This window comes from Musa acuminata, chromosome BXJ2-4, assembly GCF_036884655.1.
Source record: "Musa acuminata AAA Group cultivar baxijiao chromosome BXJ2-4, Cavendish_Baxijiao_AAA, whole genome shotgun sequence".
Taxonomy (NCBI): domain Eukaryota; kingdom Viridiplantae; phylum Streptophyta; class Magnoliopsida; order Zingiberales; family Musaceae; genus Musa; species Musa acuminata.
The window spans coordinates 41,131,039-41,156,743 of NC_088341.1; the positions used below are offsets into that span (position 1 = coordinate 41,131,039).

The following is a 25,705-nucleotide window of genomic DNA, read 5'->3' on the forward strand; positions in this document are numbered from 1 at the left end:
CTCCTCCCTCCTATTCCCTGTCCTTTGTTCTCGCTCGAGAGATCTCAGAGACGATACCATAGGGAAAGAATCGGATCGGCGATGGGCCCGATGGCGGTGGCGGAGGAGATGGGTTTGGAGATGAAGCTGTGCGCCATGCGGACCGTCGGTGGCTTTCTGAAGGAGGCGTCGGCGATCGAGTGCCGGGACGGCGGGCGGGCCGCTAGGCTGGAGGAGTCCATCAGGAGCTTGGAGGAGGAGAAGAGGAAGATCGAAGCTTTCAAGCGCGAGCTCCCTCTTTGCATGCATCTCCTCGGCGAGGGTTCGTTGGATGCTTGTTATTTCCGTTACTTTTTTTGGGATTCTTCTGCTGTAAAAATCCGAATTTTTACGATCTCGATGTCGTTTCTTCTCGGCTGCAGTGATCGAGGGATTGAATAAGGAGATCGAGCGATGCCGTTGCGAGAGGTTTGGGCGAGCTTTCGAAGAATTCGTACCAGTAAAGAGTAAAGTTGAGGAGGATGGAGGAATAAAAGAGGAAACGGAATACAAAGATAAAAGGAACTGGATGAGCTCCGCCAAACTCTGGAACGATAATTGTAGCCAGAACAACAATGATTCCAAAAAGCACGACAAGATAAAATTTAAAGAGGTAGAAAGGAGAATCTTTACGGTAAATATTGGATCTTTGTGTATACCATTGTGAGATCGGCTAAAATGGATCGTCGTCGCAGAAAGATGGAGACTCTCATCCGAGGCAGGGGAAGGAGAACTTCTTCTCGGAACGCAAGAGCCGGAATGGCGGGGGCGCATTCGTGCCATTTAGAGGTCTGCCACCGTTTGCTGACAGCTGCAAGAGGGAGGAAGAGAAGCCTGCCGCCGCGTTGCCTGACCTATCACTGCAGTCGCCTGCGATCAGAAACCACCATGTCAGTGGCTGCGCCTCTAGAGCTGTTGGCAATGCGCCGGAGATGACTCCGGCGACAGTTGGTGCCCACGTTAGCTTGCAGTCGCTGCAGCAGCAGCCACCAAGAAAGGCGAGGAGATGCTGGTCGCAGGAGCTACATCGTCGGTTCATGCGCGCCATCCAACAGCTCGGCGGTGTTCAAGGTGAGAAGACGATGTTTGTCATTTCCTGCAAGACAAAAAGCCGACCTTTAATTCTTGAATCTGTCAAAGTTCCGAAACACTTGATGAGAAATAAGGCTCTAAAGAGCAAGAATCACTTCTTCTTCTTCTTCTTCTTCTCACTTGGATTTGACTCTTGTACTCGTTGATGCAGTGGCCACCCCCAAGCAGATACGAGACCGGATGAAGGTGGATGGGCTCACAAACGATGAAGTGAAAAGCCATCTGCAGGTATATCGCTTGCTTGTTGATCTCAGTTTTCACGGTTTGCTCAATGTTCTGGCCCTGCTGTTTCAGAAATACCGGTTGCACACTCGAAGAATGTCTAATGCTTCAGCTATTCCACAAGATCAACACACTTGCTCGTCACAGCAGAGTGTTTCACAATCCAATTCTCCGCAAAGCCCGCTTCAGTTAGCTGGCTCTGCACTTGCATTGTCAGTGACTGCGGGAGATAGCTTGGAGGATGATGGCAAATCAGAGAGCTATAGCTGGAAATGATGTAGATTAAAGTGAGGCTTTTATGTACTCGATGAAGAGACCGACAAGTGGAGATCGATGTATAGAGGGAACAAAAATTTTGCTGAATGGTAACTGTGTTCTATAGGGAAAAAGAAGGTGCAAGTTGTGCTGACAGAGGAGTCTTGATGCTCTCCCCTTATATCTTCCTCCTCTTCCTTAATTTTCCTTGCTAAATTTTGTGATCTGTTTTGGCACTGTTTGATCATCAAGTAGAGTATCACTTCCCCAGTGATAAGGTTTTTCTCTTACAGATTGAACAGCATGGTGAGTTCAAGTATGACATCTTCTTGTTCTTGCTATCTGATGAGGTTCTCTGGTAGGTTATGCAGGAGATGAGAAGACAATCTGAAGAGATCATGAACCAGTGAAGCTTATGGACTTTACCTGAATTTTATCATCTGAATTAGTACCTGAGCATGGAATTTGCTGCTGTTCTTATTAGATTTATTGAGTTTATGACATGTTTGACTATATCATTCCATATCCACATATCTTTGAAATTTTAAAGCTATTTTCACTTCTCTGGCACTCTGGCAATAGAGAAGTTAAAAGAAGATTATGGAATCAAGTATCAAATATAAACTACATGGCCCATGTGAATTGCTCCAAGTACATTGCTGTTCTAGTCAAAATTCCATGGGAACTTGAAGAATAGAACAGTGAAAACCATAATAAGATGAGAATATTTGCTATGATTATATGTTGGCCTCACACTTCTGAGTTTTTCTCTCAGTATGTTGAACAAATTGAAGCTAACACAATACACATTGGGAACAAACTCAGTGGCTACCTTACAAAAGCATCCAGTATCCACTTTAGATGCATCTGAATAGTGTTTTGGAAGGTTGCCAGGAATGAGCCTACATGCAGCTCACTGTGGGGTAGTCTATTGATACTGATGAATTAAAGACATACCATTCCCACCATTGCATTCTCCTTTGCAAGGTTGAAGGCCACCTCATTTGTTCTGTCACAGTTTTGCAACAAAGATTCTAGTTCACATCACTCAAGGTGAACAATTGAAAGGGAAAAATGAGAATTTTTTGCCCATGTACATTTCTTTAGAGGAATGAGAAAAGACAGCAAAAGTTCAATATTACCACAATGCTACTGACACTTGCATTGCCACCCTCAGCATGTAACTTTATGCAGTCAATTTACTAGCTTAGCCAGCTTATGGTAGTTTCAGGTCAAATGATACAGCAGTTGATGATATAAAATGTCAAATTCCAACTAACCATGGAACTTCAGCAACTAAAATATCTTGGGAACCCATTAATTCATGATAATTATAACTGCAAGAACTTAGGTAGCATCCAATGTCTAGCAGATGTCATCAAGATCCCCAACAACAGTATGCTTTACATAATATTTACAGGATTATTTCATTCACCATCTGGTAAAAACTCTGAAGGCCTGTCTCTATGAGCGGTACCAATAGTGGATTATTTCATCCGCTAGCCAGTGCAGAAGTTCTGCAGAATCAATGCTACTTCTGGTACTTTCTAATTTCACCACACAAGACATGGTTGCATGGGGTTCGCATAAAGCTGTTGTTGTACATCATCTCTGATCAGACGGTGAAGTTTAAACCTATGTGTCATCTTTAGTAATTGCTGAACTCCAGATTCTCTATAATTATCCCCAGAAGTATGCTATTCAACCAAAGGAAAGCACTACATTGGCTGATATGTCCACTTTGTTCACTCCACCTTCTGCTTGTAGCCACATGGTACTGAGAAATGAGATGATTACATTTCAGAAGATACCTCCTTCTATATTATCAGTAATTAAGGCAAAGAACCTCTCATTTTCTTTAATAATTTCACTTTCATGAGCCTTCAACACTTGGTCCTTGTTAATGCTTCCAATACTATCTTGGACTTCAGCAAGGTGATCAAAACCCTTCCATTGTATTAGGAACATCAGCAATCACAATCTTCAGTTCGACCCTAAATGAGTTCCTTAATCAATCATTCACTTGATAGTAGCAACTTCACAAGAGAGCCTTCATTTTTCATTCATGCACCTTTGGGTGACAACCTAGACTGATCCAAATATCATCATACTCCAATCATACAGTAGCAGCTGCCTTCTTATCAAAGGAGGGTCATCCGGCCTCAGTTACAGGAACTCGTGGGGATTCTTGCGTCTGAAAATCTGTAAATCTGAATGTAGCTTCCCTTGCTTATTAACCTTGCCATTCGTAAGGTAAGGATTTGCAAAGAATACCTGCCACAAGTGAGGTGGTCTCCGTAGTCCTCTTCATTGTCCACTGCATCTACTCAAGCAGGAGAGACTAATAAAAAATGCATCAACGTAATGGTTATTAATCAAGATACTATGAGAATTCTTCCCCGTTCAAATGCACCAGAAACAGGGGGCATTATGATTCAAACTAATGCTGCAAAACACTAGCTAAATTTAAATATCAAGTTAAAAACCTTACTGAAAATGGGAGTTTTTGAATTTTTTTTTCCAATTATTGAACTCTTAGGCTCCATGGACTTATGATGAATCTCTATATGGTTTGACAAAATTCAAATCTTCAACAATAACCTGAAAAGAATAATGTTCTGAAATGTATCCAAGGTCAAGATGAGAGGTTGAAAAATCAAAGGTAGGAAACAAATAGTTGAGAAGTTTGATAGGAATCTTGGCTAAAGCTTCCTAACGAACAGCTCGTTGGCACCATTTACTCTTGTAAATTAGTTCCGCAACTGTGTAACATTCTTGCAGAAACTGAGCAAGCCAGTGGTAAAAACATCGACATCAATGACTTGAGCACAAGTTAATCAAGAAGACACACCACAACAATATGGATGTGCAGCAATGAGGTTGTGATGATAAGAAACTCTAGGAACTGAAAGTTCAAATGCTTTGGATGACAAAGAATCAGTCAACTTTCAATTAGAGGATAGAGACTTTGCTGAAAACCTCAAGATAATGGAAAGCTTAAGAAGTTCCTTGTTATAAGAAACAATAGGTGCACAAAGAGATGTTAAAATGAAGTTCATGTCTCCAGACCTTTTAATTGGTTTCATGACTTCCTCTTGCATTGAGCTTCTCGTAATAACCTAAAGGACAACATTCATATAGGGAACCATGTGTTCTCAATTATCTGTATAACACTTACAGTAGCTTGTCCAAAAAGATGAATTCCTTGTTTGAGATGCCTGCCAATGTGATATCCTAAGAGCGCCAATGGACCCAACCTTAACCCTACAAATAGAAAGGCTATCTCTATGGCTTATATATTAATCACCTAGGTCATAAAAGAGTAACATCATCATTGTACCAAGGCTCACCCCTTTTAGTAGCTTGTGCAACATTAATAATAATATCCCACTCCAAAGTTACCAACTTTCGATAACCAACAGACCATTGTCACTACTTACCAAAAAAAAAAAAAAACAGACCATTGTCACTAAACCAAAGTCAGCAGGCCACCTTGCAAGAACCATAAAAACGCATCAAAGTGAATATGAAAAATAGGAAGGGCATGCCTATTGTCATGCAAACTGTAGGATTAGTTCCAAATTTGACATTCCTGAGGAAAGCTTGAGCATTGATGTATATGACAGTACTAACACATGAGCATTGATATAGACGACAATACTAAGAAACAAAACCAAAGAAGAAGTAGCTTGTATACAAAGTTCAAGTGGATGGAAACAGATGGATTGCTAGAGTCACAGAAATGATTTGTAATTAAGTCCCAATTTAAGCAGGTAAAATGTGATCAGATCCATATGAGGTATACTACAAAGCAATTGATATTAGCTGAAATTGCCTAAGATCAGTATTATCGATGTAAAAATCGATTTGGTCTGTCCATAACACTTCATCGAGTTCACATGCATTGAAGCATAATTTTGCCTTTCTTCTAGATTGTTTGTTTCCTGCACAAACACGATTTCTATGGCTACACGGTCTTCATCAGGCATCTTCAGATCTCCGAAAAAGGCAATGAATCACAGGCAATATCAAATAATTGATCATTTAAACAGTAAAAATCAGGTTTTTGCCTCAAGATCTGACCATGTAGGACAATGATTACTGAACGAAAGCAATTCAATCGACCAAAAATTAGGAGGGAAAACACAAGGTGAACGAAGCAGAGGTCATGGGTCTCACCGGAAAGACGAACGATTCGAATGGGTGGAATGCTCCTTCACCGCGACATCTCGTCACGGGGTGGATCACGTCCCAGTGAAGCTGCGCGGCCCCACCCTGTGCAATCGGCGGAGCATCTGCTGACGGCTAGCGGCGAAGGCTCGAAGATCTCTCACGAAATCACAAACACAAAAAAGAAGGGTTTTGGATCCCTCTTACGATGTTAAACTAAGAAGAATTCAGCGACACGTACCCGAATACATGACCGATGAGGTGGTACCCGTAGCAAGAACCCGACGGCGGAGCCCACACTCCAATGAGTCACATGCTGTCCATCGTACAAGAAATCTTGTTATAAAAAACGAGTCTATCAGCATTATTTATATTCAATAATCATTTTACTGTATGGTTTCTATGTATTAAGTATCTATAATTCTAAGAATCGATTGCATGCATTTATTGTTGCAATTCGATATTGATGTCAACATACATTAACTTTGGACAAATACGAAACAAGATTGAGATGGAGGAGTCAAAAGTAGAGCTCATTTTTCCTGATTACCATTGCAAGTCTTTTAGTTTCCTTTTCATCATGTGGTTGGTCTCCTGCTTGTCTTGGGATCCCAAACCACCCTCTCCTCAAAGAGAGAGAGAGAGAGCGAGAGAGAGAGAGGAGGAGGAGGAGGAGGAGGAGGAGGAACTCAGCATCCAGGCAAAGCGGGTTGAGCAGCAGTCGAGGATCCAAAGACAGTGAAGTGAGGTGATCTGAAAAAATCTGATGCCTTCAAGAATTATTTGCAGTGTTTATATGTTATTGTATGATCCAAGAGAGGAAGGAGAAGAGTAGCTTTTCACTTGTCAGATAGATTTCATTGCAAAGCTATAGAGGAGTATGAGTAGGAGGAGAGGCTTCTTGCATCCTATTTGAGGAGGAGGAGAAGTTTCTTGCTTCCTGAGCAATCCATGCTTTTGATCTTCTTAGACAATCTATTTGAGGAGGAGGAGGAGGAGAAGGAGAGGCTTTCTTCATCCTGAAGGATAAGGTATCGGATGATCAAATCCAGTATTTCTGTAGCAAATGGAAGAAACACTAACCCCAACCCGAATCCTACCTGTAGGGCTCCCTTCTTAAGTTTCCAGGCAATTACCGTCTGAGAAAAGGGAATGATGCCACCGCCACTGCGAACCTGCAGCCGGCACCACACTCCTCGATCCTCCCGTCACCGACCACCACCAACAGCTCCAAGCTGGGGAGTCTCCGTCGACTGCACTGCCGCTGGCGACTACGATGAGTTCGGGTCTGGCGCAACAGCAGATCTTGACTGGCGAACATCAACGTAACACGGCAGCGGCGCAGCGGATTGCAGGTGACAGAGCAAACGATGCTGAGGAGCCATGAGCAACGACAGCTTGTCTCTGAGGGCGACGATGGGCATCATCAAATGGCTGGTGGCGCTACAATGGTGGCCACCACAGGGTCGTTATCAGGGCAGACATTGCTCCCACCACGGCCATTTTAAGGGGCTGTTCTCAGTGCAACAGCAGCGTATCTATACACCAAAGCATCAGATGCAAGATCGGGCAAAACGAGAGCAGTAGTTTAGGTCAATTCAGCAGACCTTATCATTCTATCGTAGAATCATCACTCATATTATGATTTAGTGAATTAAAATAATCTTTAACATGAATGATACAAATATAATATAAAAACTAACTGTTTTGGAAAGATGCATTATTATGTTATTATTGAGTAGAATCCAAATAATCAAGACTTATAATGGCCGGCCGGATCCCGTCGGTGGTCCTCGCCTCCGGACGGGCCGGCGCCGTCGCCTCCAACAGGCAGCTGCTCACCACCGACGCGAAGCAGATTCGCGAGCTCCTCAAGCAGTCGCCTTTCTCTGCTCCACTCCCATCAGGCTCCAGGTCCGCGCCGGGTCCGGCTCATCGGTCGTCCTCCAGTCCGGCATGGTTTTCCCCATCAAGGCATGGATCAAGATACGAATCTTTTTTTTCTCAACGTACTTCGATCTTACTTCTTGGATTTTATTGCTTTGGTCTGAAATGCCGATGAGCTTTTTGATGGTAGGTTCATAGGATCGTGGAGACAGAGAAGATTCTGAACTTGGAGATGGCATGGGTAGAGAAGGGAACGGAGTTGAAGGTTGATGTGCCTGTGGTCTTCAAGGGGGAGGTTGTCTGCCCTGGGTTGAAGAAAGGTGAGCTTTGTCTACTGCTTTCGTGTTCTCCCAATTTATTTTGTTGCACTGTAATAGTTCTTCTGCTGCTATTTCTTGATGGGTTATGGTAGATATTGTAGAAGCAACTGCAACGATAGGAGAGGTTGGACTATGTGTGGCCCAACATGTTCAAGGAGGCAAGTGCAGCATAGGAACTAAAGAATTTCTCTGTGAGACATATGGTCGAACAGTTACTCTGAAACCATCCTCACCCATATTAATACAATCTCATGCCGTTAATTTGAATTGTCATGTCAAATCCTTATTAAGCTTTTGTTGTCTGTTGCTACTTCTGCTTTAGCACACCACTCCTGGCTTTTCTCTCCACCTTGTTATTTTTTGTCATCTCTGTGCATATCACTCTGCCTTTTCAAGTAGTTTGTATCTAATCATTCTCTCTCAGTAGACACGAAACATGTCTATCCTAAAGTGGGGCACCTTTTCCATTCGATGGGGGCGAATGGAAAATGATTCTGAATTGTTTTCTCTTTTTCCAGGGTCTAATACTGAACCTAGAACTTCAGTCAAGCCTTTACACGTACAGTAATTCGAGATCATCAGTGATTTCAGTTAGTGGTGGAATCAGATTAAAAGAGAATTATAAATTATTTGAGTTTGTCATAGCTCTCATGATTTGGGTCTTCATTACTTATTATGATATTTGGTTTCTTTATACCAGAACATGTTCTGAAAATATTTAGTCTTATAAGATTCTTTCTCTTTTAGTACTTTTGATACATGATCTTCTGATCACATGTAACATCATCCACTTACAAAAGATTGATGGTTTAAAACATTATCTGATATAGTTTTGCACCTAAAACGTTGGCTTAATGGGGGTACAATGCTTACCAGGGTTGAAGTCAAAACCTTATTTGGTACTTTCTTACAACTAATATATCGGTTTGATGGTAGACCCACTTATCAAATGTTGAGGATTCGGAATGTCATCCGATATATTATGATGATGTTAACTATATCAAGCATTTTAGCTGGGAATGACTTTGATTATTGATAGTAAGGTTATGAAATCAAATCTTATTATCACTACTTATGTTTTGCAAAGAAAAAACCATCTTTAACATATTTTCTGGGCAGCCTTGGGTCTACAATTATATTCATTATGTAATTTGCCTTGGCCCTTTATAATGGCGTATTGATTGGGTTAAAAATCATCTGGAGTTACATTTGTTACAAAGTATGATCACTGAAATGTTTTGATTGTTGAGGATATAGGCTAGACATATCTTTTATGATGTTTTTATTGTAGGTATTTGAGAATTTCATTGAATCAATTATTTGAATTACTTCTTCTTCTCATCTTCCTTTTTCCTTACCCCCCAGAAAATAAAAGATTTACTTCTGTCTTGTTTAGATTCAAGGCCTTAAGACTTGAGGATTCCATTACAATAAAAAAGAAAGCACATACTCTACAGGGGTGTTATCTGTATAACTAACATAGAACATATGTACTTAGCTGTACAAACAATTAGATGGATATTTTGAGATGGTGCATGTGTTTGATATACCTTTCTTGAATGTGAAGTGGGAGATAATTACTTTAATATTTTGAGGATTTAAAATGCATGTGTAACTATCAATTGAAATATGGTTAGAGAGATTGGGATACTTGATGCAAGCTTGCCAAGAAACAGTAAGATTTTTGTGATGGATTAATTACTTAACAGCCTGTTATATGATTAAGGCTCCAGTAGATGGAGTTTTCTGTTTTAAATTTATGTTTAAGCCAAATGGTGTCAATCACACTCCATGACAGTAAGTGAAAAGTAGATGCACCACATTGCTATGGATATGAAAGGCGTAAATCCTTTCAATTCTTCGTTTTCGGTTGCATTATTGGAACATTTGTGTCATTGGTTTGGATCTTAGGTTTGGAACATTGCCATGGATATGAATTTTTCCAGAAATCTGTCACTGGGTACTATGCTAATTCATGCTGGAGGCATCCTCATATTGATAGACTAAGTTCTGGCGTTTGCCTACCAGTGTGATAATCATGCCATGCTAAGAAGAGATCCTATGAACAACAATCCTTGGTCTCACCTTGCTTTGGGGACCTTCTTAATCTGCAATTGGGTCAATAGTTGCTTTCCTTGGAAGGTATCACTCATTTGGAACTTCCTGAACTATGGATGGTAAGAGATAGGGGGAGAGCTTAGGATGGGTCCAAAGAAGAAACTAAAAGAGAAAGGTGCATCAAAGAATCATGGTTTTTGAGACCAATAGAATACTTTTGATGAAGGAAAATTGATCTCAGTATGAAGATGGTAGAATGCGATATTACTTGTCGTTACTCTGTACATAAGTTTAACTATAAAAAAATAAAAGTGAACTATCCTGGGAATAAGATGAAAGGAATAGTTTATGCAACTGATGTCTAGATGTAGTGTTGAATAGAGAAAAATGAAAGAAGTTTATATATTTCTTTTTCCCATAGGAAAACAATGAGATAATATTTAACAGTACAAGTTATCCAAGAGTTTTGGTGGATTTGTTATACAGTTTTAGGCCTCAGCCACAAAAGAATTATAGAAGTACCAAAAGAGTAATCATGTTTATGAAGTTACTATCGAATAAGTGCCTTTTGTGATGCTTAACCTTTTTTTTTAAGATATTACTTTGATGTACATGTGCAATAGACAATATGTTTTGACCAAAAATTTGCTTTGAAAAGACACCTCCGACACTATAACTGTTTGGTGTCAAACATTGATCCATATGTCTTGTCTTCACATACCACGTATTTAAACTGATGTTGACAAATTAGATTCATGCAAGCCTAATTCTTCTTGCATGTAGGGTTGTGCTTAGATTTTCTAAGATAGGTATGCCAGTACATCCAGAAGATAAGTAGGAGAGGATTCCCAAAACATTCTTAAGGGAATGAACATGAGATTGGAGATAATATGTTAAAAGTATTAGGGGATTAGTGTAATCAACTAGGAAAAGAATATTCTAGACTAAAACTCTCAACAAGGCATCAAACTTTGAAGTTTGTCCACTATTTGTTCTATGAGACATGGATAGCTAGGGAAGCATGTAGAATTTAGTCCAAAAATTATTATTTAAAAAGGGAAATAAAGGTGAAGAAAAAGGGACATAAGTTTTCGTCCAACTATGCTAGCAAATAGACCATGAGTAAATCCAACCACTTTATTTTCAAAGGCAGTGATGAAAGCAGGACTTGATTCCAAGACCTTGTGATGCTCTGATGAGGCCTTCAGGTTTGATCCCAAGAAAAGGGACACTTGTTTTTTGGCTAAACTATCTAGCACCTTTAAGAACTATCGGATGAGGTTTCGAGAGTTTGGCACACCAGATTAATGTTTGCGTATAATATATCAGATTAGGTTGCGAACCCTCAACCTTTTGGTAAATGGGTTGGTACATTACCACTAAACCACTAAGCCAAAATTTTTAAGGCATCAAACTGTTTATCAAGTGATATCCAGCCGCTTTCTTTGTTAAGTTATTTGTTTGTCAAACTGTTTTCTGTGTTTATACTTTCTCTTAAGGTGTCTTCATTGTCAGTACCTAACTTGGCACTCTCTTACTTTTGGAATTTACATAAACAGGAGGTTTTCTTCACAAGATCAGGACCAGTTTAAAATACCTCTGCCCGTCAGAAAACATACCTCCAAAAATTGAGGTGGACTTAGCAAATCTGGACATCGGTGATAAGAAGAGTGTTTATGCATGATGTTGCAGTGCAACCTTCACTGAAGCTTTTGAATAAAAATGACACCATGCCAATCTGTAAGGATTTAGCAATTAAAAGCCCAACGAGTCTGAGCCTAAGGTAAAGTCAGAAGGCACAGAAATGACAGAAGTTGAAGAAGCCAAGTGAATACTCTACTCTTAAAGCCATAAGATCCAGTAAAACTCCTTGAATATTCAAGAGCTGGTATTGTTTGCAGAGCTCAGGTATACTTGATTGTAGTTCCGAACCTTGTAGATCGGGATTTGTCTGTAATTTTAACAATTTTCTACATAATGCTGGATCCTTAGATGGATGAATCGTATTGTTAAATGGATATTTCGACTGTAATGGTACAATTGGTCCCCTCTCTTTTTATCTGTAATGTTTCTTACTTGTTCATGAAACTAATCACATAAACATGCATCCAATCAGGGTATTTGTGTTGTTCATAGATTGAACTGTTCCATCAGAGACAAAGACTCGGTCTATCAGTATGTAATCTCTCTCGTTGAAGCAGTCCACGTTGACCAGATCGTCTACCGGTGAGTGGCGCGTTGACCCAGTCATCCTGGTCGGTGAACTCGCGTGCCATGGCCTCTGACGTCTGACGCGTTCAATTGCCTCGTCTTCAGTTCCATGGTCCGGTCTGCGTCCCCAAAGCCTTCTTCACCCAGAAGAATAATAATATTGAGGTGCGCCAGCTGTCACACAAACTGGTCCCCAAGTGAGCTGGAGCTGACCTCGGTTCACGGTCAACGCAAAGTCAACACAGCTGCAAAGCTTTCACCCCCAAAAGAATAATAATACTGAGGTGAGCCAGCTGTCACACGCTGGTCCCTAAGTGACCTGGAGCTGACCTCTGTTCACGGGTCAACGCAAAGTCAACATAACTGCGAAACTTCTGGCTCGGAATTCTTAGCTGTCGGAAACGTAGTGATCAGAATCACAGGGAACGTAGATTCCATTGGATCACTAAGTTATTAGGTTAATTCCAGATTTAATGCATTATCTCGGTGATATATAAATTATACATCATGATTAAAATGCAAAACTTGTATAATATAATAAGAGTAATTTTGTTGAAATTGTAAGAGAAATTCAAATATCATCTGTAGTAAATAATAGAGTTGAGCATCCGATTTTGATTAAAATAATAATAAAAATTATATATTAAAATTAATTTTTTTTTAATTTTATAATAAATATATATAATAAACTACTTTTTAGAGTTTAAATATGATAATTAAGAGAGTTTCCTTTGAAATGGACCAATATGGCATTGTACACTTGATAATTTCAACTTTAATTTGAATTGGTATTTAGTATAGGATAGGTGAGATAGGTTTGACCACTTCCACTTGGACTTGGATCACAATTTCATAAATTTTTTTTATTTGTATCGAGTCCAATTAAGAATTAAAACATTAATTAATGAAGAAATTAGATTATTAAGATACTTAAGGACTAATGGGTAAACATCAACGCAACTTTATTGACCATATGTTTATTATTATATTACTAAATTGCTCTCTTGTTTACTGCCTCTGGATTCTTCACTTGCACGAAGAAAGAAAGAAAACTAAAATAAATAAAAAGACATCGATGATTGATTTATTATTAGAATTTATTATATTAATAAGAATACCATTTAATTCGAACTCATAATAATATTGTGATAAACTATCAAAATCTTTGCCAATTAAATTACTAAGCTATTTTGACTAGATTTTAAACTTTTAATTTTTAATATTTTATCAGACGAGGCTTCGTATCTTCGATCTTTTATAAATGAATGAGATAGATATATAATGTTTTAAGTGGATAATGTATGTAGTGACGTTTTCAACTGTCAATATTGAGCAAATAGGTTTGATATGTTACTACTAGTAGACCAATGTTGTAAGTTAATATATTAATATTATATTATAGAAATTAAAATTTTAAGATGAATGTACTTTACGAAACATTTGTATATCTAACAACTTCAAGTAGGTTATTGCTAACCTCAAATATGAGACATGTTTTCTATTTATTTATTATATTTCGTAAACATAGAAAAATTGAACTACCACTCACTAAATGGGAATATATGTCGGCCGACATGATGTCAAAAGCGCTATTGTGATATGACGTCAGACAACCTTTATATCGTTTATTTTAAATCGGAATATCCGCAACAGTCGCTGTCAAAGCCAAAAAAGAAAAAAAGAAGAAAATTGCTTTTTCAGTTTTGACCCCTCCACCAATCCTTCCTCGTTCGCCTCAAAGCCGCGTGTCGTGTCGAGAGAGGAAGAAAGGGAGATATGGCTGGCGTCGCGCACCGTTGCATTTCTTCGCGACCTTTGTCTTCTTCTTCTTCTTCTTCTTCTTCGTCTTCTTTTTCTTCTTCTTCTTCTTCGCCCATATACCTCCCATGGGCGACGCCACCCGATCCCTCGAGGCTTAGGGTTAGGCTTCCCCCCCGCCTTCCATTTATACTACCCTAAGCCTCCCCTCTTTCACCACCCATGTCCCCCTCCTCCGCCCTCGACATGCCTTGGTGGAAGAGCAGCAGCCACAACCATATCCTCTCCTCCTCCTCCGCCTCCCAGAGCACCGGCGGCCACCGTGGCAGCCGCAGGGACGTCCGATTTTTCCCTTGGAGCCGCCGGCACCCCCTGCCCCGCCTCACCCGCCAGCGGAAGCTGCGCCACCTCACCGACGTCGAGATCGACGAGTTGTCCCTCGACGATCCCGCTGCCGTCTCGTTCTCCGCTCCCGTCTCCATGTTCGCCAACAACCTCGAAGCCATCCCCTCCCGGTCCGTGTCGTCGCCGATTTTGCTGCCGCGCCCGCTCCCCCTGCCGGACGCCGCCGCCGCCACGCCGTATCGAGATTCGACCTCCGACCGGGGGCTAGGGTTCTCGCATTCGAACGCCATCGGCTTCCCTTTGCCCTCTCCATTGAGGGCTTCTAAGAGGGCGGAGGGTGACGACGGGAATGGCGTAGCTGCCGATCCCACGTCTTTCGTATCTGCGTTTGGGAGGTATGATGCTTTCTCGAGCTACACGTCCATGGTTGATGAAAGTAATTTGGGAATCTAACTACAAGACATTGTATCTCATTTTCATCATTATACGCTGAAAATAATATATCTTATGTCAAGAAATCGTTATTAGTTTCTTCTATCACCTAATCGTTAAAAAAAGGTTAAAATTTACGTGCAACATTGAAAGAATAGCAATTCGACTTATTTAGAATTCTTGAGACTCTCGACATGGATATTAGATGGAATCATGTTTCAGACTATTTCTCATCTGTTGATGTCATTCTGTTTACGATTTTAGTGTAAGAAGTTCCCTCAGAATAACCATTTGCCCTTTTTTGAATCTTATGAACTTTCCTAATTGTCTTTTGTTTGTGTAACGTTTTATGCATTTCTCTTGGTTTCGGTGGTAACTTTACTGTTACAAAAGCAAACTTGATATGGTCTAATGATTAACTTATTTTTGATATTTATATGCCCAATAATTGTTATTCCGGTATCTTTAGAGCTCTCAGAATGTTAGGAGCTTTCACGGAGTACATTAATTATACACTCTGTGAGGAATGTCTTGGTATGGCCTAAACTAGATGATGATGAGAAAAACATTGGTTATACATTCTGTGGGGAATGTCTCGGTATGGCCTAAACTAGATGATAATAAGAAAAGCATTGGTATTTAAGACAAGATCATAGCACTTAAGAATCAAATTCTTTTAGAATAAGGGGGCGAAAGAAAAATTAATGGGAAAATAAAGAGACAATCTTGAAGGGTTATAAGCATGACTAATTCTTCATAATTGTTTATAACCAAAGTTTACCAATGGATGATGCAATAATCTTCTCCCTGTAGCTTCGAAGAGAAAGCATCTATCTTGAATGGACCTTTTAGTGCATTTGTCCTCCATTTTAGCATGAATGATGACATAAACAAGATGGTAATGTCATTCATCTAAAGTTCCAACTTGCTGTTTTCCCCTAAATTTTAGGAACCAGGTAAATATTCTAGTAGTTCTAATTTCTTAAAGCTTCCATTTTAGCAATTCTTTTTTATAACTGATTTTATTTTCACCTTGTCTCTGCCACTCAATGACCTTTGTTTACCATGCTTTAGCAATCACAAATTTGATCCTTGTTAGCGTTAGTGTAGAAATCGTAGGCTATAGATGGCTGGCTGTTTACTACCTGCCATTTAGGCACCAGGTACTGGTGTGCTGGTTGTCCATTGTGATGCTATGTGCTATGTCACATTGGCGCTGCTGATGTACTGCTGGAATAGAGAAACAAAAAAGGGAAAAGAAAAGAGAAGAAATGTGGCAGCAAAGTGAAATAGCATATACTTCATACAAGTTCCTCAATTCTTTGGCTTCAGTGTTGGCAGCCAGTAAAGGCATGTTGCAAGCGGTGCGGTGAACCTAGAAGGCTTTTATGCTGTTCTTTCTTTATGCAGCTTAGAATTCTTGTAGACTCTTGGGCTACTTTTGCTATCATGTGAGCCACTTGTGATTTAATAATTAATTCAAAGTCATTTGATTCAAGGTTTCAAGTATCAGGTGAACTGGTATGTTTAGAACTTTAGATCAATATCACCAATGTGACCAAGTACCAGTACTGAAACATATTGATCAGTGCTAGTGAATGTACATTTTTTTACTGGAGGGTACAACTCAGTATACCTCTCTGTGCAATATTAGTGTACCAGTATGATAGATTACTGAAACTGGTAATGGACTGTTATTTAAAACCTTGATTTGATGTGCTTACACAACAATCTTTGCACTGGGCAAGAAATATCTTTCTATCATTACCTAATTTCTTTTTGCTTTTTACCAAATATATGTTGATGAGTTGCAATTTTTCTGTTGCAGTAGGTTAGCTTACCATACTAATTACAGTAGTCCAGATCAAGTTGGCATATCATCAAATAAATCAACTATTAGTCACAGGAGGAAGGTGTTCCAAGATCCAAATTCTTCTGAAACTATGAAATTTAGGTTGAATATTCCTGCTAAAAGTGTTCCAGTCAGCCAGTTCTCAAGTCCTGTTACTAGTCCTGTTGCCAGTCCTCGGAGATTTAGTGATGTAGACTTCTCAGCTTCTCCCATTGGGTTTCCAGGGCTACAGATGTGGTCAGCACCAGAGATCTCTTCCAAGGGTATGATGGCAGTTTATCCTTCACGCACTTCACCTGAGAAGACAATGTACAGTCCTGAACGTTCTCCACTTTGTAGTCCAAGAACTAAAAGTCCTCTATTAAGATCTACAAATCCTAGTGCACCGCCATCTCCCGTGCAGACAAAGTTGTTTGCAGAGAGCCCAACTGCATGGCATGAAAATGGTGGTAGTGTCAATGTCCATCCACTGCCTCTTCCTCCTGGGGCCTCACCTTCTTCACAGTCAAACTTTGGTCATCAGAGTGCAGCAAAAACAGAGGTATCACTGAAGGCAAATCATTGGCAGAAAGGAAAACTTATTGGAAGCGGAACATTTGGAACCGTTTATGAAGCCACCAACAGGTATATAGTTACATTGTTCATATGTAGGATCGAGTTTCCTTCCTTTTGTTTAATAATAATTGATATATTTTGACAGACATAATGGTTCTTTATGTGCAATGAAAGAAGTTAATATAATTCCTGATGATGCCAAATCTGCTGAATGTTTGAAACAGTTGGAACAGGTTCGTTCTTGATATCTAACTATACTGCTGTCAAGTGAGTAACTTTCAATTTCTCATTTGCATAAATAGATTTTGCTCTTCATTGTTTCTAATCCTGACAGAGATAAGATGCCAGGCATCATAAACTAATAAATTTTGAAGTACCCTATATTTGTTTCTGTTAAATATTCTCTCTCCTTATACTATTTTATATAATTTGGTCAAGTGCACGTCTTTTGAGATTCATACATGTGTTTAATGTTTATGGGAAATATGATATCTGCGTATCTTACATAATTTTTGCCCTACCAGCAAGTTGTAGGGCAAAGTTGACTGCTTTCAGATGCATTAATGGTTATAATTTTACCTCATATTGGTTCTAACCATCACTTAATGTTGCCCAATTACATCTCGTGATCTTTCTGGTGTGACACTGGTTTCTGTTGATTGATTGGCCTTTGTTCTCTGTACTGCAGGAGATAAAGTTTCTTAGCCAATTTAAGCATCCAAATATTGTCCAGTACTATGGGAGTGAAACAGTGAGAACATTTGTGGTTATATTGAAGCTGTTATATTTCTTCTCTTTGCAGTTTTATAGATGCATTCGGTTTTGTATATGCAGATTGAGGATCGTCTTTACATATATCTAGAATACGTTCATCCTGGTTCAATTAATAAATATGTTCGTCAATATTGTGGAGCTATGACAGAATCAGTGGTGCGCAATTTTACTCGTCATATTCTCAATGGGCTGATTTACTTGCATAGTAAAAAGATCATGCACAGGTCAGTATTTTGGATGCCAGTGACTTTTTACTTTAAAATGTATATGCCTTTTAGTCTTCCGAAACCAGCTAGAACAAGGATCCAGGAAAATGCTGCAACTGAGAAAATTGGATTATCATTGACTTTCGAACAATTAACAGTACTTTCTACCATTAAGAGATGAAGGGGCACATCGTTTTTGGGTATATATACAGTACTGTGTATATATACTTTATAAAGTTGCCTCATAAGTTTTTCAGTTATAATTTGCTTGTGTACATCTTTTTTGGGCGATTTTCCTAGAAAATATTCATATTTTGGGTATTTTCCAAAAGGTACCCCTCTTTTTTTCCAGACACTACCCCTAATTTGAAAATACCCAAAATACCCCTAAATAATTTTCATGTCAAATTTCTTCTCTCGTTTTTTTACCAGTTTTAAACTGTTATACTGTTTTTATTTGGCTCATTTACAGTGTTTTTCAATAGTATTTTCAGTGTTTATTTGAGGTATTGAAAACACTATAAATGTTATTGAGAAACACTGTCAATGATATCATATTATGCTTCTTTAGTTGTCATTGCTCATAGATCATTACAATGCCATATTTTTAAGCTGGTAGTTGATTTGGTTGAGGTTAGGAGTCCATTTAGATCATTTACAGTTTTTTTTGTTTTTATTGTGATGTTCAGAACACTATAATAAACCAATTTTTGATTTCTATTTGGTTGGTGTTGTTCTTAAACTATTATAAATACCTATTGGATCCCTGATATATCAAATAGTTTCTAGTATTTTGATTTTATTTGGCTCATTACGGTGTTTTCAAGTAGGCTTCACAGTATTTTTGTTGTGGTGGCCAAAACACTGTAGCAAGCTGAAATATTGTAATAGGCAGAAAAAACGATTTGAATATTTTTCAGACTAGAGATATTGCTTGGGAAAAAATAAAATAGGGGTACCGATTGAAAAAATCCAAAATATGGATATTTCTAGGGAAATCACCCATCTTTTTTTCTCTCAATCACAATTTGCTCGTATACGTTTGTCTCCTCAGTGTCAAGTCAATTATAACCTTTTAAAACTTTCCAATGGTAGAAAATTTTCAAGGGCACATATGCAATGAAAAGAAAGGGTGAATTTTTCACTTTACTTTTAATAAGGGGTATTTTTTGGTCTAAAATAGGGGCAACTCAGTTGCTCAATTTTTTTGCATAAAACAGTCAAGCTTGATGGTTGATCAATTCCAAGTTGTAGGCACCAAAATCTAAATATATGAGGCAGGCGAACATTTAATAATTTTATAGGACACAGATGCTAAAACTTTCAGCTGTATATGTGTGAAAAATCCATTCTTTTTTATTGTGTGGCACTTTAAAGTGGCAATTGATTCATGCAGAGATATTAAAGGAGCTAATTTGCTTGTTAATGTAAATGGCGTTGTTAAGCTAGCTGATTTTGGGATGGCAAAGCATGTAAGTTTGTCTATATTGTACTAGATGAGCTGTATTTAAATGAAGTAACTTATATCTTTTAGTTGTTATGTTTTGTCTGGACATTTTGTTCTCATTGAATATGACATAAATGGTCTCATGTTTCCAGCTAGTGTCTTTCTGTGTGTTCCACTGAATTACTTCAGTTAAAGTTGTCAGAGACTCGGAGGTAATATCTATTGCACAGGATTGCAAATAAGTCAACAGAGTACTAAAGCAGGGTTGGAAAGGAGATAATCAGCTGCTGCAATGATTCTGAAGCAGTAAACAAGAATAATTTTTTAAATTTATAAATAGAGTAGAAAATTTAAGAAAATGGGGGGTTTGAGACTGTTACCATAGTCTCATTTTCTAGGAAAATTAAAACTCCTTTTAAAAGAGCTGCAGGCTTTTGTGTGCAGTATTTTGAATTTGTGTGTCTATGCAGAGATAATGGCTGACATTTTTAAAACTTGTACTTTCTACTTCCTGCAAGAATGGTACTTTGTTGCCTCTATTAAGAACAACTAAACTGCATGTTGGATAGATGCCTACTACCTTTTTCCAATTTAAAGTCAAGTAGAACTCCATAAAGATAAGACAGCAATCTTATTGTCTTTTCTAGTAAGTATGAGATGAATTAAAGTAATTGTGAGATAATTTTTATCCAATACAAGACAAAATCCGAAACTTGGAATGTAAACATGAACAAAAATATACTGAAATCCTACGGAAGATATAAAAAGTTGATCTAGAATCAACCAGATCATGTCTCTTTCTACTTGTTTATATTGGGACTCATCTTCCATAGAATGATATCTGCCCAACTCTATACATATGTTAACATGATCTTCATGTTGTCTGGGAAGATCCTTGTACTTTTTAATATACATACATGTCATGTTAGACACAATTGCATGATTATTAAAGTACGTTAAGTTGACTAGTGTTTTGATTTTATCTTTTCATTGATTAGTTAAGTGGAGCAGCACCCACTCATTCATTAAAGGGTTCACCATTTTGGATGGCTCCAGAGGTATCATTTTTCTTCTATTTAATATTAAACTATATTCTGGGTTGATATACATGATTGTTAATAGGTTGAATTTTTTGCCTTTTCTTTTGTTTGTTATGTTATATGAGCATGCTGATATAAGCAAGGAGGTTACATGCATTTGCCTCATTGAAAATTTGTGAATTGACCATAAAAGACAATACTTTTATAACTAGTCCAGAAGCTGCTATCATTGAGAAGCAGATATCATGATATTAATCGGGTGGCACTTTGACAGATTTGTGTAACCAAGTGGGAAAAAGTACTTAAGACTGTGTTATGCTATATTCAGTCTAAACTCCTCTCTCCTGATTTCTCCATTTGGATATTAGGCCCCTCTTTTGCCCTAATCGATGATTCTGCGTATCCCTTAATCTTTCCTCCTAATCTATGCTTGTTCCATTTCTATTTCTTAAATGATGCTCCCATCAAGCCTGCTGTTGTACTTGACAAATAATAAAAAGTAACTCTTTAATATGGGACACCCCTCTTATAACTCAATTAGCTTATAGTGGAGGCTGCAACAGAAGGAAAAATTAACACAGGACCTGTGTGTCATGGCCTATGATGGTAGCAATAGGACAGTAAGAGGAGAGCTGCCTAAAAGTTTTTCTTCTGGCTTCTTCAGCAGCACGAGCACAAAGAGAATACATGATTGGATGACAAAGCCTCTCCTTGGTATTTGTAATTTGAGAAACTTTTGTCATTTGATTTTTTCGTTTAGCTGACACTCAGAAGTTAAATATTCCTAGAATATTCAATTAAGATAGTAGGAGTAGAAATAAGGTGTTTTTGTTCTTAGCAGCCAATCTTTTATTGAAATGTGATTTCCTACATTGAGGTGTTTTCCATGACATCTCCAAACGGAGATATATATATGTGATTTCCTGAAAACATTGATTTACTGATCATTGTATTATGAAGCTCTTTGTTTTTTTATTTTTTATACTTCCTGTAGATGGTACTTCTTCTCAACTGACTAAAAGATGTGGCAAGAGTAGTAATTCATTAATCAAATAAAGGTACCCCTTCATAAGAAGTAAATAATTTTTTTAAAACAATTGATCTTATACTTAGAGATTCTGTTGGTAGCTCCTAGAAACTAAACAAAGTGAATGCACTTTTCAACTGTAAAAATGGGTTTTATATGAAGGTTTAAATTAGTTGTCAAGTCTTTTCTTGGCCATATTCATCATTTTTGTAGATTTTGAACCTACTTCTCCATTTCAGATGTTGCAGGCTACAATGAATAAAGAAATTGGTTATGATCTTGCAGTTGATATTTGGAGTTTAGGCTGTACCATCATTGAGATGTTCACAGGGAAGCACCCATGGAGTGGTCTAGAAGGGGTCTGTATGTTTTTGTTATTCATGTTGTTGACATCTTGCAGCCTTTCAATTTAAGTTGTTAATGTTTAGCTATTTATTTGATTTTATGAAAAAACACACTGTTCTTGAGGTTATTACTCTTTGAAAAATTCTTTTCATTTGTTTTAGCAAAGGACTAAATAGGAAAATGACACTAAGAGAATACAGTGAAGGGTCGAGAGAAAAGAGAGATATTACACATCACCAGTGATTTCAATAGGTGCTCGGGCGCTCGCCTAGGCGCTCGGGTGTGGCGAGGCGAGGCTCGAGCGCCTCGCTTCACTTCCAGGCAGCGCGCTTCAAAGAGGCGCCGCCTGGGTTAAACCAGGCGATCGAACCAGCGTTTTAGGTCTGGTTCGGTCTCTGGTGCTTTAGTTGGTTTAATCGAACCAACTAAAGCACCGATATCAGCTGCCGTTGCCCAACCTTAACCCTGCTAGCGTTCACGCTACCGCTGCCGCTGTTGCCGCTCGCCGCTCCCGCTCCCGTTGCTCGCTACCGCTGCTTGACATTGCTCGCTCCCGCTCCCGTTGCCACTGCTGCCGCTCGCCGCTGTCGCTGTCACCGCTCGTTGCTCCCGATCCCGCCGCTGCTCGCCGCTCCCGCTGCTCGCTGTCGTCGCTCCCGCTCCTGCTCCCGCTGCCGTTGCTCACCGCTGCCGTTGCCACTGTCGCCGCTCTCGCTGCTGCTGCTCACTTTTACCGCTATCGTTGCACCCTCGGTCTTCCCTTACACTCCTCTTCCTTCTCCTCTTTCGAAAGTATACTGTTAACAGTATACTAGTAACAGTAATGTATTTGTATTTATTAGATTAATGATATATTATTTTAATTTTAATACTGTTAAATAATTATATTTATTAATTATATTATATATTTTAATATTTTAGCGCCTTGCTTCGCTCGGGCGAGCGCCTAGCACCTCAGGCGTTTTTGGACCTTGGCGCCTAGCGCTTTTTAAATCACTGCACATCATAAGGTTTGAGTGATTTGGCACATAGACTTACAACGACAGGTGATCATGGCAAGGATCACCATTTAGATGGAAAAAACATACAAAAATGGTTTGAGAAACTCTCCTGTACAATTGTCACACAAAAACAACTCTCTTTCTCAAAATTCCCAAATGAAAAACAATTGACACATAATAGAAAGCTTTTTCCCCAGAACATTTCCTGTTTGTCCTCTCAGTGACCTCAGTTTTCTTGTAATGTCCCTATTGCAATAATATGATACTTGACAATTTCAACATTCTGGCAGAACTTATCAAACTTTGATGGTCAAATTTTTAAACTTTGTCAGTCCTCAACTTCCATTTTCTCTAACTTGAAGATTGAGATGACATTGGCTTTGTGACAAATTTTACTGTCGTTAGTGCCTAGTTTTACTATAGCATTATATGCATTTTCTTTTCGGAACCTATAGCTTGTTGTTGTTGTACATGAGTGCATCCCTGATTCATTTCTGTTTGGTACACATGAAAAAAAGTTCCTTTGGTAATGACAGACCTTCTAAAGTGATTAGTATGAGGTGTTGAAATTGTGGTGCTTATTCTAAGGAGTAGGATGTTTTTTTAGCTTGGAAATGGTGTTTGGTGGCAAATGTCCAGCCTCATGAAGGATCGAGGGACACAACTGTTTGAAAAGTAATGCTTATGCAATTATTTCTAGTGTAGTTTATACTAGATGAATGCCTCATTGCAAACCAACCAGTGGTGTGGAACAAGACAATATGTGCAGGCTGGATCAGGTTGGTGTTCATATGCTGATAACTGGACTCAACCTAACTCCTAACTGAGTTGATCATCCAAAAGGTCAGCTTGGTTTATCAGGTTAAGCAGATGCAGGATACAAAAATTGCTGCTGCCTGAAGCTTGTGATTGATCGGTGGGCTTGAAAAGAAGGGGGGGTCAATGGTGATGAGGCTTATTATGAAACAAGAGAAGGGCGGGGACTTGGGGGCTTTGAGGATACAATCATAAGTGGATTTCTGGATATTAAATGTTTCTACTGATATAGACATGGGAAAAAACTGATCGAGTCAGGTTCAAGGTGGATTTGATACTAAATGTTTCTCTATGGAAGCTGCTCATCAAATTTGGTCATGTTTTCCCTAACAATTTTGAGGCCACGGATGCCGGATTTACTGTTACAATAAACTGCTGCTATTGTGCTTAAAGATTTATGCATGAGCATGTGCTATATACATATTATTTATTCTATAATGTACATATTATAGAATTCTTATTTTCCTTTGTCCTCTTCAGTTGCTTTCGGTATTTGCTCATCATAATTTAATTATTATAGTTTATCCTTGGGGGTTGGTTTTATACATTGTTCAAATCGATCAATTAGGCATTAATTTTGGTTTTGGTGGCTGCTAGCTGGCTCAATCCACAGTCTGTGTCCTGACAGCTCCACTAAGAATGTATATAACTAGACACAATTTCTTAATCTTGCTGCCAAGCCGGCCCTTATTGCTTTACTGTTTTACATGAAGATCTAATATCAATTTTCCTTGTGGATCTGAATTAATTTTGCTTCTGATGATCACAGCCTCAAGCTATGTTTAAGGTCTTGCATAAAGATCCACCAATACCTGAAACATTGTCCAACGACGGCAAGGACTTTCTTCAACGTTGCTTTCGTAGGAACCCTGCAGAGAGACCAACTGCTAACATGTTGCTTGAGCATCCTTTCGTTCGAAACTCCCACCATTACAGTATTCATGGTTCTCTCCAGGCTTTTGCAGGGATTAAACTTGTAAGTCACATGTTTTCTCATTTTGGTTTTACAGATATTGCCAGCTTCATATCCATTCAAAAGCTGAACATGTTTGTAATGACAGGATAATACATTTAGCCCTGGAGATAGAGGTAAATCAAAAAGCGAGCCAAATGTGAGAAGGAAACATATGCCTAATGGGTAAGTAAGCCTTTTGTCGAGTTAGGAGTGTTCCATTGATTCTTTATGGTTCTGTACTGAAAAGGAGTTTTAATTTTATTTGGTTTTATCAACAGTGAGAACAATCAATCTCATCCTGAAATCCCTGAGTTAGCAGTCTCCCGTCTTTCTTCTCGTACTGCCGTCGAAGTTTTCCCTAGCTTGTCTCCTCCTCACGCAAGTAATGCTTCATTAAGTCCAGTTGGCTCCTCAGCGAACACACAGAATGGTGTTCAACTGGGTGCTGCAAATTTTCAGCCCTATGCATTACCCAAACGTTAATGGCAAGGAAGAGATAAATCCCTTTTGATATAGAGTGGTGGATACTTGCCCAGCGGGTGTAAGGAATGCTAATTTAGTTTGATCCCCAGGTTTAGAAGACTAACAGAAGTAACTGAGGTCATTTAAACATTGGTGGAGCTGAGATGTATAGTTGATCGAATGCGATCACATTATTCCTCCTTTTTTGTTTTCTCAATGTTCTCCGACTCGATTTATTCTTCCATTACTTTGGTGATACAAGGTCTGTCATTGCTTTTGGGAATCTGAAGTGAACAGGAAGCCTTTTATTGTTGACTCCCTGGATGTGTTAAAGATCTACATCCAGGGGTCCGTCGATGACACTTATGTTGTATAATACTGTCCATGTCAGGATCATAATTCAAGTGTAGATGAATTCCTTCATATGTCTGCTGTATATCATATGTATACTTTTCAT

At 38.9% G+C, this 25,705-nt stretch overlaps 3 protein-coding genes and 1 long non-coding RNA gene across 9 annotated transcripts; 3 read left to right on the forward strand and 1 right to left on the reverse strand.

Moving 5' to 3' along the window:
* On the forward strand, positions 1–1,877 carry LOC135610912 (transcription factor NIGTH1-like). Of its 2 annotated transcripts, XM_065105963.1 has the most exons (5): positions 1–301; positions 402–631; positions 714–1,089; positions 1,262–1,338; positions 1,405–1,877. In XM_065105963.1, the coding sequence occupies exons 1-5, from the start codon at positions 82–84 to the stop codon at positions 1,606–1,608; spliced, it is 1,107 nt and encodes a 368-aa protein (XP_064962035.1). In that variant the 5' UTR covers positions 1–81; the 3' UTR covers positions 1,609–1,877. The 2 variants fall into 2 exon arrangements, with proteins under 2 accessions (XP_064962035.1, XP_064962034.1); XM_065105962.1 differs by having other exon boundaries at positions 1,262–1,877.
* On the reverse strand, positions 535–7,346 carry LOC108952684 (uncharacterized). Of its 4 annotated transcripts, XR_010486379.1 has the most exons (5): positions 6,858–7,346; positions 6,308–6,776; positions 5,767–6,073; positions 1,231–3,910; positions 535–1,114 (listed from the first exon to the last, which is right to left on the reverse strand). It is a non-coding gene; the product is annotated as an uncharacterized LOC108952684 (long non-coding RNA). The 4 variants fall into 4 exon arrangements; XR_001977782.2 differs by lacking the exon at positions 6,308–6,776 and having other exon boundaries at positions 6,894–7,346; XR_001977781.2 differs by lacking the exon at positions 6,308–6,776.
* Positions 7,347–7,355: 9 nt separating this feature from the next.
* LOC103983475 (uncharacterized) lies at positions 7,356–12,070 on the forward strand. The gene is given in 6 exon segments (XM_018824787.2): positions 7,356–7,643; positions 7,646–7,731; positions 7,835–7,964; positions 11,582–11,685; positions 11,687–11,779; positions 11,782–12,070. Coding segments are annotated over 6 exon segments (606 nt in total). The 5' UTR covers positions 7,356–7,522; the 3' UTR covers positions 11,854–12,070.
* A 2,005-nt stretch (positions 12,071–14,075) lies between these two features.
* On the forward strand, positions 14,076–25,671 carry LOC135610913 (mitogen-activated protein kinase kinase kinase 5-like). Of its 2 annotated transcripts, none has more exons than XM_065105964.1 (11): positions 14,076–14,731; positions 16,597–17,244; positions 17,321–17,408; positions 17,864–17,926; positions 18,010–18,173; positions 19,552–19,627; positions 20,601–20,660; positions 21,909–22,028; positions 24,601–24,807; positions 24,893–24,969; positions 25,065–25,671. In XM_065105964.1, the coding sequence occupies exons 1-11, from the start codon at positions 14,214–14,216 to the stop codon at positions 25,267–25,269; spliced, it is 2,226 nt and encodes a 741-aa protein (XP_064962036.1). In that variant the 5' UTR covers positions 14,076–14,213; the 3' UTR covers positions 25,270–25,671. The 2 variants fall into 2 exon arrangements, with proteins under 2 accessions (XP_064962036.1, XP_064962037.1); XM_065105965.1 differs by having other exon boundaries at positions 16,600–17,244; positions 25,065–25,419.
* The last annotated feature ends 34 nt before the right edge of the window (positions 25,672–25,705 follow it).

Coding starts and splice junctions, on each gene's coding strand:
- LOC135610912 (XM_065105962.1), top strand. CDS start 82: ATGGGCCCGATGGCGGTGGCGGAGGAGATGGGTTTGGAGATGAAGCTG. Junction 632..713: donor ACAAGATAAAATTTAAAGAG/GTAGAAAGGAGA, acceptor TCGTCGTCGCAG/AAAGATGGAGACTCTCATCC. Junction 1,090..1,261: donor ACAGCTCGGCGGTGTTCAAG/GTGAGAAGACGA, acceptor TCGTTGATGCAG/TGGCCACCCCCAAGCAGATA.
- LOC135610913 (XM_065105964.1), top strand. CDS start 14,214: ATGTCCCCCTCCTCCGCCCTCGACATGCCTTGGTGGAAGAGCAGCAGC. Junction 17,245..17,320: donor GTTTATGAAGCCACCAACAG/GTATATAGTTAC, acceptor ATATTTTGACAG/ACATAATGGTTCTTTATGTG. Junction 18,174..19,551: donor AGTAAAAAGATCATGCACAG/GTCAGTATTTTG, acceptor TGATTCATGCAG/AGATATTAAAGGAGCTAATT.